The 16,460-nt window shown below is 41.0% G+C and overlaps 1 protein-coding gene across 1 annotated transcript in view; it reads right to left on the bottom strand.

Annotated features, from left to right (window-relative positions):
* Positions 1-710: 710 nt before the first annotated feature.
* The window catches only part of diaph2 (diaphanous-related formin 2), a 429,613-nt gene continuing 413,863 nt past the window's right edge, over positions 711-16,460 (bottom strand). The window contains exon 31 of the mRNA XM_034093628.2: positions 711-4,373. Within this exon, the coding sequence (XP_033949519.1) occupies positions 4,309-4,373 (65 nt within the window). The 3' untranslated portion in view covers positions 711-4,308. The remainder of the gene's footprint in view (positions 4,374-16,460) is intronic.

The raw sequence follows: 16,460 nt of genomic DNA, 5'->3' as shown, positions 1-16,460 counted from the left end.
CAGCAATGGATTTGAGCATGTTTGGGAGGAAGAGTTTAATGCTAAGATGCTAGGACAGGAACAGCCCTGCCATCTGACTCTCAGTGCTGTGACTCAGGAAGACACAGTTCAACTTTCTTATATATTACATATAGCCCCATGTTTTCTTATTTATTATAAACTCAAATGGCTTGTAATAGAATCCGGCACATGTTGTACATAGGATGCATTTTGTGTTTATTGTATTAAATCATTTAGTATGAAATAATAAACAAATGACTCTTTCCCTCCGTGTCCTCCAGCTTGGGCAGAGGAGATTTGTAGTGACATGTTAAGGAATTTTTTTTAAAAAGTGCTATCTTTTCTGGATGTATTATTTCTGACTGTGAAGTAATTTTCCTAAGCTGCCATTTGACATGGCAGCATTTTCCCTTTGACACTGTGCAAGATAAAGTATTGGGAGCACCAAGGTCCAAATATTCTGCTTTTGTATTGGAGCTGTCTCGTTCATCATGTGCTTACACCTAGAGCTCTCTGTAATCCCTGTCCATAAGTCAGCATGGGGCAGGTTTCTTCTGCCCGCCACAAAGTATACTGAGTATGATTTAAGATCAGAGTAAAAACAAAAGCTGAAGACTTGAAAAAACAAAGGTTCATAAAGAAATACTGTAATACTTCTGACATGTCAATAAGGAAATGCATAAAGACATAAATCCAAGAAGAAGACAAAGTATTTTTCAGAAACCTGTTTATATAACAAAGTGGTTATTATTTAGTATGATGATACATTACATGTTCTATGGAAGGACAGTGTGCATAACCATTTTATTTATTCATGTTCTTAAGGATACAAATAAGCTTAAACTGTTACAAATATAAATGTTTCTTAAGACAATAAAACATGACAACGACGAGGGTAGGCAGGGATATGGCAGCTTACACATCACGGTCGGACGGGGTTTGTCAACAGCTATGAGCGGTGTTTATTCCTTCAGCCGCAATTGGTCTTCCACAAATCAATAGCAAGCACTCACAAAGTAGGGAAGAACTGGATATGTGGCAGCTGGAAGTGTTTACCAAAAGAAAGACTTTGCAAATAGTTCGCTCTGTTAGTGGCAATGTCGTATCCAAACAACTCTTCCTCTGCCTGAGCAGAATCTCTTGTGAGGTGAAGTGCACAGTCTCCCAGTCTGAGTGAGATCTGCTTTTAAATAAACCACCAACTGACACCAAAATGGCACCTTTTACAGATGGTCAATAATTCATACCCCTGCCTCCTCATTCCTATAATCACCATGAGCACAAGTCAACACCGGTTCAGGTTTGTTAGTCACAAGCTAAGATACCATGGGATGGTCGGCACAAACACATATAGGCCTGTTTTTCACACTACAATGATGGAACAATACAGGTTCTTTTGACCTGAAACACTCCTGCTATTTTCTATATTAAGACATAACTCTGATTATCCTAAAAGATGGAATGAGGGGGGGAAATGATTCAATCACTTACAGGGATGTTGAGGAATGTTGTCATTGTAGAAGTTTCTATTATAAATGAACCATTCTTCTTTCATTAGAAATACAACTGTCATGTTTTCCGCCGATGCTCTCCATCCATTTTATGTATTGAACGGCATCAAACCCGCACTTTTAGTGTTGCAATCCATTTGTGGGTTGCATCACACTGTTGTAGAGAAGACGGATGATCTGAAACTTCTACAACTGCTAACACCGTAGCTCCTAGCTCATCACGCTCTACAATGACAATTCATTTTTACAAAAGTCCAAATAAATTACATCTAACTAAATATTTTCGAGTGTTTCAGATGAGAAATACCACATGACTATCACATCAAAATGTCCTAGTTGAATGACGGTTCATAATTGGATACATTTTCATCAAATAATGGTTAAAATAAAATACAACTTTTTAAGTCTGTACAATCTTTTTCATACTTTTACAAAATAAGATACCTGTACTCCCTTTGATATAGAAAATAAAATTAAAACAGAAATGTTCCGTCATTGTATGGGGAGAACTGTTTTTCCAAAAACTAAACAAAAAAAGAAGTTGGCACATGTGAAAATAATCTGATTTGATTTCACAATAAAGAAAAAAGTGTCAGTCAAATTGACAACCATGAACTACTGGTTGTTTTGGCGGGTACAGTATTCAATCGGAGGGTTGAGAAACACCAAACGTCACAGCAGACATTGGTGTAGGTGGGGATCTGATATCCGATACTTTACATACACCGTGGTAGTGTTAGAACAGAGGGTAAATTGAGATTAAAAAAGGAAATCATCTCCTTCCCCGCTGTACACAACACACCTTTAAACCCTTATCCTCGCAGCATCCCTTAAAACCTCATTTTCTATACTTTCTCCGAGCGACTGCGTTCACCTTATATTCGCAGGAGAATTATTGTCTTCTTAAATATGCAGACTTCTCAGAGCATTGTGGATGCACCTTGAGCCGAGTTGATGTGTAAAATTGCATTTTTAGAAGCATGCGGGCCGGGAGAGGAGGCATCGTGACACAGACACATCACAAACAGCAGCAGCAGATTAGTTTAAATGAAACATCTCAGCCCAGGAGTCAAGCACACTGGATCCTATTTTGTCTGGGTTCCTGTCCGATTACTGAGCTGGCATGGCGCTCACACACACAGCTTGAAGCAAAGCTCTGGTATGACTGAAGTAACTTGTGTTATGGTAAAAAGGGTCACTTATGCTATTAGTGTTGGGGAGTTGAAGGGCCCTTGGAGACTCACTTGCTAAGACAAGCATCATCTTGTCTTCTGTGCCCCTTGGTCGATATTCTGCTCGTGCCCACTCTCCATGTGGATTCAGTGGTTGTTTTTAGTAGCATCTGCTTACAGTTTAGGGCAGTGAGGGGACAGGGTGGCCCTAGGCATGAATATATGAATAAATAGTTCACGTGAAGGAACGGTGTGACAGAGCGTCCTTAAGGAGAAACAAAAGTTACAGCAGAGTTTCAACTGATCTGCACATTAACACCAAGAATCAGGTGTGTCCGTGCTGAAACCTTTGTTTTGCGTTTTACAATACATCTGATGCTTTTTTAAGAACATTTTGCATTTCTTAAACATTATACATTTACCCTTTTAAGCTGTTTATGTTAATTACACCTTCATAGCGGTAAAAACATGTTGAAAACAATGTGTACATATGACCCTAAGTTTACATTTGTTTTCCAACAGAGCTTCTTTTTATTGATCTATTTATTTTTTGGAAAGCGGGAAATAATTAAATCTGGGAATTCTAAATAGAGCAATTTTTTTCCATTTGCCTTATTGAGAGAGACCTCCTATAAACAAAATATACACACATTAAAATAGAATCACATTTAAAACGTTGTTATACCTTCAACTGAAACCTGTGTGACAGCAGGGAGGGTCAAAGAGTCGGGTTCGCTCCTCTCGGCAGTTATAAGCATTTAGAAATGTGTCAGTCTCTCACGTGAACAGCAAAAGCGACCTTGGAACAGAGATCAGCCCCCGAAGGCATCGGTCAGATATTACACAACTAAAAATAAAATGCGTCCTGTCAAAACGGAGATTACAGTTTCGATATCCATGAGTCACATGCTGTGAAATATTGGCGCGCAGGAAACGCTTCCCTTGGCTTTGTGGGATTTTCTTTTGTACATTTACTAGTGACAGAAATACAACAAAATACAAAGAAGCACATTCCTCCTCTGTGAAGAGTTCAGAGAAGTGTTGAAGAGAACATCAGCAGGATAATGGCTGCTGAATCTCCGTCTTGCATTTAAAGGACCGCCGGCCCTCTGCACCTTTGCTGAGTGTGCTGTTTGTGGTATGTTTGTCAGGGCCATAAATGTACACTATGGTTCAGTCGTCCGTGTCTCTTTTCTAAACACTGCATGTTTCATGACCTGAAGCATTCCAATACAAATAAAATCAACTAGCATGAATGAAATGTCATTCAAAGCAAAAGCACCTTCTTTAAACCGCAGCAGCCCTAATCTAAATAGGACACACATATTTAGAGTGATGAGAAAGTGTTGAATAAATATGTAAGGCATCAGAGGAAGAGCATGATAATTAAAAGTGTTTGAGATGTATGGTAGACGCTTCAGTTCTGTGAGGATTCTGCAGTTTTTGTTGTTTAATTCTTGTTTGTTGATGTGTGAGTTCTATGTGTGTGTGTGTGTGTGTGTGTGTGTGTGTGTGTTTGAGCGCTACAGTGAGAGGCGGTCTGTCCCTCCTTCAGATGTCTTCCAGGTCTCCACCTCGCAGGCCTCTTTGGCACTTATCTAGCGTCTTGTGGTAGGCGTGGGCGATCATCGAGCTGGGTGATTTGCGTTGTGGCGTGAGCGAGACCTTTCCAGGACTGCACGTCGGTTGTCTGTTCGGAAAAGAGAAAAAAGAAACAACAAAGAATCAGAAACAGAGTGAGACTGAGAAAGAACAAGAAAGTGTTGTTACATTGATCCGTACTGGCGCGCGGGAGCTCAACGTAATGAAAGACTGTATCGAGACACTAAGGGAGGCAGATAAAGGAGAGAAAAAACAACATGAGGCAAATCCAGGGTGATTGAGGGCAGAGCAGCAGGGGAGGACGGAGACACAGAAGAAGCTGCTGCAGTTGAGGTGCTTGTGTCTGGTGTCATAGTAATTCCATTCCACTACTGATGCAGGCTTCCACTCAAGAGCCTCTCGACTCCTCAGAAGAAGCATCTGCATAGGAGAAAACGTGCAAACATGCACACACAGCCACACAAAGGGGAACACACAAGTACAAAGACTACATGTACTGTACGAAAGGTGCAGGGAAGGAACAAGGACGGCAAGACGTGCTTGTGCTATTCAGAAATATTCTTCGTAAGATTAAACATTGGCTAAACCTTACATTTAGTAGTTGAATAACAACCAAAAAAGCAGATACATTGAAGGAATAAAATCAAAGTTGCTGCTGGTGATTTGTGGCAGTGAATGTTCCACTGTTGCGTTTGTGGTCAAATAGCACTGTGGGTTTTCTCAGTGGCCAGTTCTGTGACAGAGTCATACAAACACAACCGCCCATGCTATCCAGCCATGTCTGCCCAGAAATGCCCATGGCATCCGCCGGGCAGCCAGGTGGCAGGTGGGTTGGACAGATCCAGGAAGCAGAGCCATGGAGATGACTGCAGGCGCACCACACAGGACTCCCGGGTGTTTCCACACACGGCGCCACCACCATGCCCATTACTCAGTGCCAGCTGCAGGGTGCCAGGCGTCCCGGGCTGGGCGTTATTTAATAGCACTCGCTCCATCCATCATGTCAGGTAATGAGCTGAGAGTGACTTTGATGGCTAGAAACATGTACACAAACATACAGTACAGGCACACAGAGAAACACACACACTCCCACCATCACAGTGGAGAACAGAAAGCCCTCCTTCAGATTGAACACACAGCACCATGCAGATGGTGCACAGGAGGAGAGAGAGAGAGCGAAAGGAAGACATAATGAGATGTTCCCACAAAACAAACTGATGAAAGCTTTATATTCTCTGCTCCTTGGGTTTAAAGCACATTAATATACAGTTGTCAATCGTTAAAGCTAACATGCTCTGGCAGCGTTTCCAACACCAGCATCACTACTTACTGTATGCTATACTTCTGTATCCACAGGTTGCTTTTGTAAACAGGACACAACCGGCTTTCAAAACAGGCATTTATACTACACACAAAAGAATGAGGACAACATTGAAAAGGAAAAAAGTAGAGCACGCACTATCCATCCCTGCCAATCATTTGCAAGCCCAATTGCTGTAACCTCATATCTGGGCAATCACTTGCCTTTAACCCTCCGTCTGTCAGAGGAGCGCAGAAAAACAGGGCTGACAGAAAACAGACTCCAATGCGGGATCATCTTGAGAGACATCTATTACTGTAAACAGGACGGACAAGCGGAAAGGATCAACGAGAGGACTAAATAAAAGACTATAAATGAATTGGGAGACTAATAAAAACAAGATAAAAACTGGAACAATACACTCAAATATATACATAAATTACTGTGGAGTTTTTTCTACATAAATACACATAATACATTAACCCAACCTTTCAAATCAGTCTTTCATCTTTATTCAAATGTGAGCTATCGTTACAGTAAACTCTAACTAGGCTACATTTTTGCCTTTAGCTCGCTACAAGACAGCAGCACACTTCTAGTTAACCTTGATGTCGATCCAAAGTAGTATATTGTGACATGTATGATACCATTTGACAAGCTCACACACTTGTTGGCTTTTTGATTTGAAGAGGCAACCATTTGTGTGCTGTGTAAACTGAAACAATAGATACCATTAGTGCGACCACTTGCAGAAATAAGTGTAGCATGCTGCTGTTTGTGGAATAACAAATGAAAAGAGCCCTTTTGGGGGTTGCCTGAATACCTGGGAAAGCTTTTGTCAAGGACTTCAAAGAACGGGAGAAAAACTTCCAGCAAAATGCATCTCCTATCCGACGATCCTTGAGTGGCGAGCTATTGGCTTCTCATAAAGACTTTTCTATTCCTATCTTCAGTGCATAAAAGCCCATCTTTGCCCAACCCACATCAATCTATCACAACAATTGAACAAACAGCAGCCATTTCTACTGGGAGCGAAACATTACTACTAGCCTCTACGGAATTGAACGCTTCAAGCACACAGACAGAGGAAACAAAGTGAGGCTGGGGGATAGGGGGAGCGACCCACACAAAAGACTAACTCTACGGTTATTTGGAGCACTGATTGCAACTCTTTCTACTGCATCGGTTTTGATGGGCTTCTTTACCTGCTTCCTCCCAGCGGCAACATCTTTCCGAGTTACAGTAGGCGCGACACAGAGGAGCACAGGAAGAGGAGAAGACATTGACTTGAAGAGATCAGGTATGCGATGTTTCAGCAGGGAATGTTGAACTTAATTAAATGCCTGGCACCGTTCCTCAAAATGTTACTACATGCCACCGAGGATTTCCATGAGGGTGGGCATATGGAGGGGGGAAAGTCACTGACACACACACACACACCACACACACACACACACACACACACACACACACACACACACACACACACACAACACACACACCACACACACACACAACACACACACACACACACACACACACACACACACACACACACACACACACACACACACACACACAACACCAGGGTTTCCGTTAGCCGGTAATTATTGGTTTTTAGCTGGTAAAATTTATAAAAAACGGTAAATTCAAAACCTGACGGTCAAAATGTCTGGTAATAATTAGGGAGGCTCCGATCGATCGGCCGCCGGTCATTATCGGCCGATATTCACTCTTAATAGTTTGATCGGTGCTCTCTATAAAGGCCGATCAGGAGAGCTGGATCTGATCCATATGGACATAAACGCGAGTGAAGTGTACCGGACGCGAGAGAGAGATCAGATCAGCTGCTGAGTCTGACCGAGACACGCAGCTCTGCAGGATCACCTGAAGCCCCGCCCTCTGTTTAGCGGGCTGCAGGAGCTGCTTGAGAAACTGACGGGCTGTCAGGACTCAGGAGAGAGAGGGAGAGAGAGGGGAAAAGAGAGGATCCGTTTCTCCCGTGTTATTATTCAAAGTTGATGTAAACTTCTGAATAATGTACGTTATCTACTACAAGTAGTTTGTTTGAATGTAATAATTATGTTGTTTGTTGTTTGTGGAATCATTTATTGAAAAATTAATCTGAATTTTTCGGTCTGTTACGATTATAAACTGAAGCAATATAAAAATGAGCCCCGTGAACTGAGTTTTAAACTGAAGTATATCTGCTCATAGTCCGGTAATTACCTGCTAACGGAAACTCTGCTACACAACTCTTATTATTATTATTGAAATATGACCGGTAAGTTTCAAATTAGTTCGGTAAAATAAATTCTGCCCGGACATTTGACCGGCGAGAAAAAATCCTAGCGGAAACCCTGACACACACACACACACACACACACACACACACACACACACACACACACACACACACACACACACACACACACACACACACACACACACACACACACACACACACACACACACACACACACACACACCACACACACACACACACACCACACACACACACACACACACACACACACACATAAGGAAATACAGTGTTGCTTAAATGTTCAAAAAAAAAACAGCTCAACGCACTGCTTTGAGGAAGTCACACACATACACACCCCTCTGTTTCTAACCACACGAGCGTATCCTTCATGTATATCATGATGATCTGTGACACCAGGGAGACGCTCTGAGACAAGAGTAATAGGAGGAGGAGGAGGAGGAGGAGGAGGAGGAGGAGGAGAGGAAGCCAAGATTAGTAAACAGCTGAGCAGAGGCTTTAAGCCGGCGTAGTCAACTCCAACCTTCTCCTGACTGTTTGCGGGGCCTCCAGTGAGATGTCACGTTATAATAAAGCCACAGTTTCCCCAGTGGATTCCCCAAAAGAGATTAAATATCATAATGACTTTTGTGTTACTGTCATCTTTGGCTAATTACTTGGAATTACATCATGATGAGGCTCTATGATCCGCAGAGGAAGGAAAGGCTGCCAGTCATCTATCAAAGCCTTTCAGCATGGGATACTTTGAAGAATTGCCTTTCGTTGGGCAGTCTAAACAAGAAGACTTTCGGAGTGATTATGCTATGTTAGTTAAATATCGTCTGGGTAGCGACAGACCCTGGGCCAACATCTAAACATGGTGCTCACATTCATCAGGGCCACAATGACAGGGTCAGGCTCACATAATCACCCCTCGTGTGTGTAAGTAGCTGCAGAAGGAGAGCAGGATGCTTCATAGGGCATGACTGGAGCTGCATCTATTTTAGAATATCGGTGCATATCATGCAATCGCTGTCTTTTGTGCTAAACAAGTGAACAGCGGCATGACTTCTCCGACATGTCATTGCCTTGTCTAATTGTCTCTCCGAGCCGCTTTCAAGATTTCAGATTTTCTAAGGTTTATTGACATTCATATACACAACAGTGTAGTTATGCAATGAATGAACAACTTGGTCACAGGTTCATCAACAGTGCATTACAAGACATCTATCAATGTGTGTATACTTCCACCATTACACTGTCGTATTCTGCACATTTCTTTAATTAAAGCCTTATTAGTTAGCACATCCTCCTATCAGGCACTAAACTGTTTTACTCTAGATATCATTTGAGTCTTCTTGATATTTTCTATTCTATATTATTTATATAATTGACCTTCTACTTTCCCACTATTTTGTATGTACTCTTAATATTTGAATGTTTTCATAAAATATAACACATTCAAAAGTGCGTTACAAAAATGAAAGACATTAAGAAAAAGGCATTTTAAACAGTCATTAAAAAGCAACACAATCTTCCTGCATTGCAATTACTCTAAACGTGTAATAACGTGCTTTAACCAGTAGGTGGTTTGGGTTTAAAAGCATAGGTTAAAAGGCTGTCAAGTTTTACAGTGTTAACAAAATAAAATATACTGCTGTTTCCGGTTTAGTTTACGACGAATATTATTTTGTTATTGTTTTGATATTTGTAACACAAAAGCGATGGAAAAAACCCATAGCAACCAAAAAAAGATGGTCTTAACATGACCCAGTCGTCTAGTAGTTAATAAAAAACAATAATATCAAAACAAAATATTACTACTAACTTTATTGTGAAATTAAAACAGAACGGTAAAAGAATAGTTTCCGGTGTATTCTGATGCCCGATCTCTGTAGATAAATAAAGAACTAAGACAGATGTGTAATATTTAATGCAGCCAAACCATTTATTACAATGCATTCATGTGATGACTATCAAAGAGTAAAGCAAGCACTGCTGAATAAAGTATGATTTTCTCTTTTACGAAACGTTTTTTTTTATATGGAATGCAGTTGGAGGTCAACCAATCAAAGAACTTGAGGACTGATCACGGGGTTCATGGTGTAGTCCCAAACGATAGCTGAGGATTCTGGGTAGTGTAGTGTCTTCTGCTGTCCAAAACTCCGAAAAAACATTTGTTTCTCCGAATCGAAGGGGAAAATACAAAAGCATTGCACACAATTCAAACCAATCAATGTTGTGTAATTAACAAGGACAATTTTGTGTTTTTTAGTCGATGAGTAGTGCAGATATCACTGTAAATCAATCGACAGTAAGGAGAATAGGCTACTTACTTCCGGGTGTAAAATTCTCCGTTATCCAATGGGAATGGACGCTCGTAATACAAGACATGCTCATTATCTTTTAAATAACGTTAACTAAAGGGAACAATCTATTTGACACAGCTGAAGCTCTGGCCTTCCTTAAAACAAACTAATTTAATAAAATTAACAGTTGCATTACACACAATGCACGTTGTAGAAATGCGTGTGTGCACCACGACAAAGGAGCCTCATTCACTTTACATTGGGGTTGTTTGCGTGGTGCCGACACGCAAATGTAACAAAGTTCGTGACTCCACCACGCATTGTGGTGTTAAAGGAATGGTCCACTCATTAGATAATTAATCAAAACTTCAGTATTTAGTGAAACGTTATGTTTAAACCATACCCTGAAGAAATCAGCGATATTCCCCGGTAAATAATGATTTTATAGCTCTTTTTATCAAGACCTGTATATTCCGTCTGGCCGCCGCCATGTTTGCCATTTTCAGTAGTCACGTGATGGTCGTGACGTCATCCATGCGTTCACTTTGTCAACACACGGAAACATGGTGGAGTATTTCAGTTCGGACTCGTCAGCAGAGGAACAAGTTTTGACCAATGTGAAGAGATTGGATGGGGGAATTCAGCCATACATATCAGTATGACAATACGACACCCTCTGTCCTAAGACCCTCACATCGTACAAGGAAAAACTTCCGAAGAAAACCCACAGTTTAAAGGGAACATGGGAGAAACCTCAGGGAGAGCAACAGAGGAGGGATCCATCTCCCAGGACGGACAGACGTGCAATAGATGCCGTGTATAAATTGAAAAGATAATACATTTGCAACATAGGTAGTCCAAATGTTTGAAAATGCATGTGTGTATAATGGGAAGATGATATAAGATACTATATGTATGCATGTAGTACCACCCTTGCTAGCGATTCCCTCTCTATAGTTTAGCATACTCAGCTTCGTTGTCCCTGGCCATAGAATCACGATTTTATGGGGCCGGAAAAACTGGGGGGAAATACACACTAGCCGGTACTACGCTATATGGAAAGGCCACCAAAAACTGTTCTGGCCTGGACGTTAAAACGGGGCTAGCCGCTGCAATGGAAATGCGCTATAACATACCTTATTCTTACTCCGAGCACTACTTCTGCTCCTCCGTCGCTTCACACTTGCAGAGGGCGATTTCTCTACTGGCCGAACTGGTGTCCTGGTCGGTGATGACACCAGAAAGACCGATGGTACTGCATCTCAATTGAGTAATGGTTGTTCTTTAAATCCCATGTTATGTTTTATCATACTCTCAGAGTTGTCGTCCGGAAATGTGAAATGTTCGCTGCATACATGAGCCTGTAAATCTCTCGGTTCGGGCCGGCCACATTTCGCTAGCCACTGCCTCCGAATGTACTTCTTATGCTTACCTTTTGGCAACAGATGGAACCGAGCATTCCGTGGATTGTTCCTATCCGAATTATGGCAATATTTCGCGATACAGTGAGGCATATTTGAAGAGAGAAACTACAGTAAATAACATGGAGATCAACGTGTCTTCGAAAACCAAACGCATGGATTACGTCACGTCCGGGAAATGGCGGCGCCCACAGTGTTGATGTTATTTCGGTATATAATCAGTTTAAAATCACTGATAATGTCATCGGATTAAAAAAAAAAAAAAGAGAGAGAGACTGGCAGAGACTGGTCTGTTTTATCGGATGATAATTTTTTAAAAATGAGTGTCATGAGCATACCATTCCTTTAAGGAGTCGTGGTGGAGTCACGCATTCTGGTGAGATCAGGTTGTGTCGACTCTACAGACATACTAAGAGCTCTGTAAGGCTGCACTCGGGCACAGTAGGCTTCAACTAACTGGTTCACATAATGAAAACGCTAATATGCTGATACAAGTAGGTATGTTTATCCACCAGGGCCGTATCCAGGATTTCCTAAATACCGAGGTCCAAACATGCTAGGGGGGTCAGGGAGATACCCCCCGAGATTTCGGGATTTTCATGATCTAGTTAGGTTCTTTTTAAGTCCTGTGGGGGGTCACAAATTGGATAATATATCAATTTCAAACCATGTCAGTGGGCTGCAGCATCAATTATTTGTTGTGTAATGCATAAGAATCAGTTGATTGTTACTATTAATGATCTGGACATGCAGAAGAGGCTAAAATGATCACAAACATTGTCAACATTCATTTTCCATGTCTCTCCTTTCCATAACCTGCAGCCTCTCTTCCATCTTCTTAGTCTCTCTGTCTTCTTCCTGTTCTTTACTCTCTCGTCCTCTACTCTTTCTCTTTGTTCAATCTCTCCCTCGTTGTTCACTTTTGCTCCTCCTCACTTGTCGCTCCTGCCAGTGAATTAAAAGCAATTCAGCATTTAGTTCATTTCACTTGTTTGTTTGCATTCTTTTAAAATCTGTTTTGTTTGATTCTCAAAAGAGAACAAAGATGTAAGCAAATTGTGTTTTATACAATTGTATTTATTATGACATCATAACTGCAATAGATATGTTGTTTACAATTATGCCTATTGTCTATATTGTAAATGAAGACTAGTGATAGATAGATAGATAGATGGGGTTATTAAGCCTACATTTTTGTGTGACTGTACCTGCAGTTCCTCCCTGACTTCCATCACTTTCTCTCTCTCTCTTTCTCTCTGCCTGTCCTGTCTCTCTCTTACCAAAGCTGAGCTTCGACTGACGTAGTCTTTTCATTATATCTGAGTCAGTGTAAAAAGAAAACAATACAATGTTATATCTTCAATGTTTTACTCAAATTGAAATGAAAGAAAAGCATTACAACGTTTGTTAAAAGGTAATCCTTCTGACATTGGATGAATGTAATTAACTTTAGCTCTCTAGCTAGTTTATTCACGCAATTTAAACCAAAGTATAGCCTATAGCTGCAATATAAGTTAGTGTGCATGTTGTCGGACGTCCACTGACTAACGTAGTGCGTTCACACAGGATCTGCTGGTCATATGATGTCCTCTGATGAACAGAAACACAAGCAGCCCGCTGGACTCAGATCTCTAGATACCTCATCACTCCTCCGCTGCTCCAATACAAGTCCGGGCTGCGGTGGTTTGTTGACACCAGGTTGGTATGTCATATTCTTCATGTCATTTGCTTTAATCGAGGCTACGTAGTTATGCAGCGCCCCTATCGTCAATAAATGGAAGTACTACAAATAATCAGTTATTTCACAAGTTTAGTTATACACACAGCTCGGACAAAATTACCGAGGGTCCGGACCTCGGTGACCTCAATGGTGGATACGGCCCTGTCTTTAGCATGTTGACATGACACCATTTGCTACTGTAATTAGCACAGAAACTGATTTGTGTAATTACACTTTTTCTGGCATATATACTCAAAACATCTGATATGTTTTTTAATGATATACAATACAATTACTTTTTCACATCATGCTATACTATGACGTTTCACTTGACTCCTTTCATTCATGCCTTTTTTAAATGACACTTTTTATGGCATTTTTCAATGGGCTGGCTTTTGAGAAACTATGTTTTAAATGTACTGAACATTTAAAATAAATGTTTCCAGATGTTATTACAGCTGTGACACTGGTATCCAGCTCTGGCATATTCTTAAAAGTACATATTTGTTTGTGACATGGATGCGGATGCATAGCAACACAATTATTACACACTTTCATAGGACAGGCTGTTTATGGCACACACCTGCATAAAATTAAACACGAACATTCTTTCACAGAAAATGCATAGAGACACCCATTCGCCCTGAACACACACATGTATGTGCATTTGTCAAACTCCCATAAGATTCCTCCTCAGACAGAATTAGTTCAGGTAAAGAGGGAATCGTTACTGTTGTCTCATCTCCATAATGTTTGCGTACTGTCATAGGTGGAAATGCAAAATGAAACATAATTATGTTGCTCTCCTGCTGACAACTGATCTGTCACCAGGCGTTAGAAACACGTCTGTCTGTGTATAGCATGACAAAGAGGGTGGGCAGAGAAATGAGAACTTGTGTGGGCTCATCTCTCAGACTCTGACAAGGCTACTTATCTGGAGGTTGTGAAATAAATACAGGATAAAAAAATAAAATAAGTACCTGCCACACACACACACCACACACACAAACCACACCACACACAACACACACACACCACACACACACAACCACACCACACACACACACACACACACACACACACACACCACCACACACACACCACACACCACACACACACCCACACACTTTTCCGTATATCATTCCTAGTTCTACCAGCCCAACCAAGACAAATCTCTCACCCTTGGTACAAGCGCAATTAACAGCCAGACCAGACACAAATAGCAGGTAGTTATACTCTTTCTGAATCACCTTGAAAAGTCAAAAAGATTAAAAAAAAAAAAAGCCACCATTCTTCATAGGCTGCCTTGCAAGGAACTAGGTTTGCCTCTTTCATCCTGTTTACTCACAGCCAAGTACACATTAACCTCCCAAGATCAACATACACCTAATTAGAGTTGTGTTCTGCACACACATCTCTAAACACAGATCACAGCTTGTTGAGAGATGAATCTCCATCTGTCTCGCTCACACTTGGAGGAGGAGGAGAGACTCATAAGAACCGTCCCAAGACTCAGAGGCAGCATGTGTGTTGGTGTGTGTGTGCAGGAAAGAGAGAGCAAGAGGCCCTTGTGGACACATGGGTTACTTCCTCATGTCAGCCTTAATTTGATTACGCGTCAGGCTGAAGCTGGATAGCAGTACATGGCACATGCAGGGGGAACACAAGCAATGGATTTGAGCATGTTTGGGAGGAAGAGTTTAATGCTAAGATGCTAGGACAGGACGCCCTGCCATCTGACTCTCAGTGCTGTGACTCAGGAAGACACAGTTCAACTTTCTTATATATTACTATAGCCCCATGTTTTCTTATTTATTATAAACTCAAATGGCTTGTAATAGAAATCCGGCACATGTTGTACATAGGATGCATTTTGTGTTTATTGTATTAAATCATTTAGTATGAAATAATAAACAAATGACTCTTTCCCTCCGTGTCCTCCCAGCTTGGGCAGAGGAGATTTGTAGTGACATGTTAAGGAATTTTTTTAAAAAGTGCTATCTTTTCTGGATGTATTATTTCTGACTGTGAAGTAATTTTCCTAAGCTGCCATTGGACATGGCAGCATTTTCCCTTTGACACTGTGCAAGATAAAGTATTGGGAGCACCAAGGTCCAAATATTCTGCTTTTGTATTGGAGCTGTCTCGTTCATCATGTGCTTACACCTAGAGCTCTCTGTAATCCTGTCCATAAGTCAGCATGGGGCAGGTTTTCTTCTGCCCGCCACAAAGTATACTGAGTATGATTTAAGATCAGAGTAAAAACAAAAGCTGAAGACTTGAAAAAACAAAGGTTCATAAGAAATACTGTATACTTCTGACATGTCAATAAGGAAATTGCATAAAGACATAAATCAAGAAGAAGACAAAGTATTTTTCAGAAACCTGTTTATATAACAAAGTGGTTATTATTTAGTATGATGATACATTACATGTTCTATGGAAGGACAGGGTGCATAACCATTTATTTATTCATGTTCTTAAGGATACAAATAAGCTTAAACTGTTACAAATATAAATGTTTTCTTAAGACAATAAAACATGACAACGACGAGGGTAGGCAGGGATATGGCAGCTTACACATCACGGTCTGACGGGGTTTGGTCAACAGCTATGAGCGGTGTTTATTCCTTCACAGCCGCAATTGGTCTTCCACAAATCAATAGCAAGCACTCACAAAGTAGGGAAGAACTGGATATGTGGCAGCTGGAAGTGTTTACCAAAAGAAAGACTTTGCAAAATAGTTCGCTCTGTTAGGGCAATGTCGTATCCAAACAAACTCTTCCTCTGCCTGAGCAGAATCTCTTGTGAGGTGAAGTGCACAGGTCTCCCAGTCTGAGTGAGATCTGCTTTTAAATAAACCACACCAACTGACACCAAAATGGCACCTTTTACAGATGGTCAATAATTCATACCCCTGCCTCCTCATTCCTATAATCACCATGAGCACAAGTCAACACCGGTTCAGGTTTGTTAGTCACAAGCTAAGATACCATGGGATGGTCGGCACAAACACATATAGGCCTGTTTTTCACACTACAATGATGGAACAATACAGGTTCTTTTGACCTGAAACACTCCCTGCTATTTTCTATATTAAGACATAACTCTGATTATCCTAAAAGATGGAATGAGGGGGGGAAATGATTCAATCACTTACAA

The sequence above is a fragment of the Pseudochaenichthys georgianus genome, chromosome 10, assembly GCF_902827115.2.
Source record: "Pseudochaenichthys georgianus chromosome 10, fPseGeo1.2, whole genome shotgun sequence".
NCBI classification, from domain to species: domain Eukaryota; kingdom Metazoa; phylum Chordata; class Actinopteri; order Perciformes; family Channichthyidae; genus Pseudochaenichthys; species Pseudochaenichthys georgianus.
This window is presented reverse-complemented; position numbering and strand designations above follow the sequence as displayed.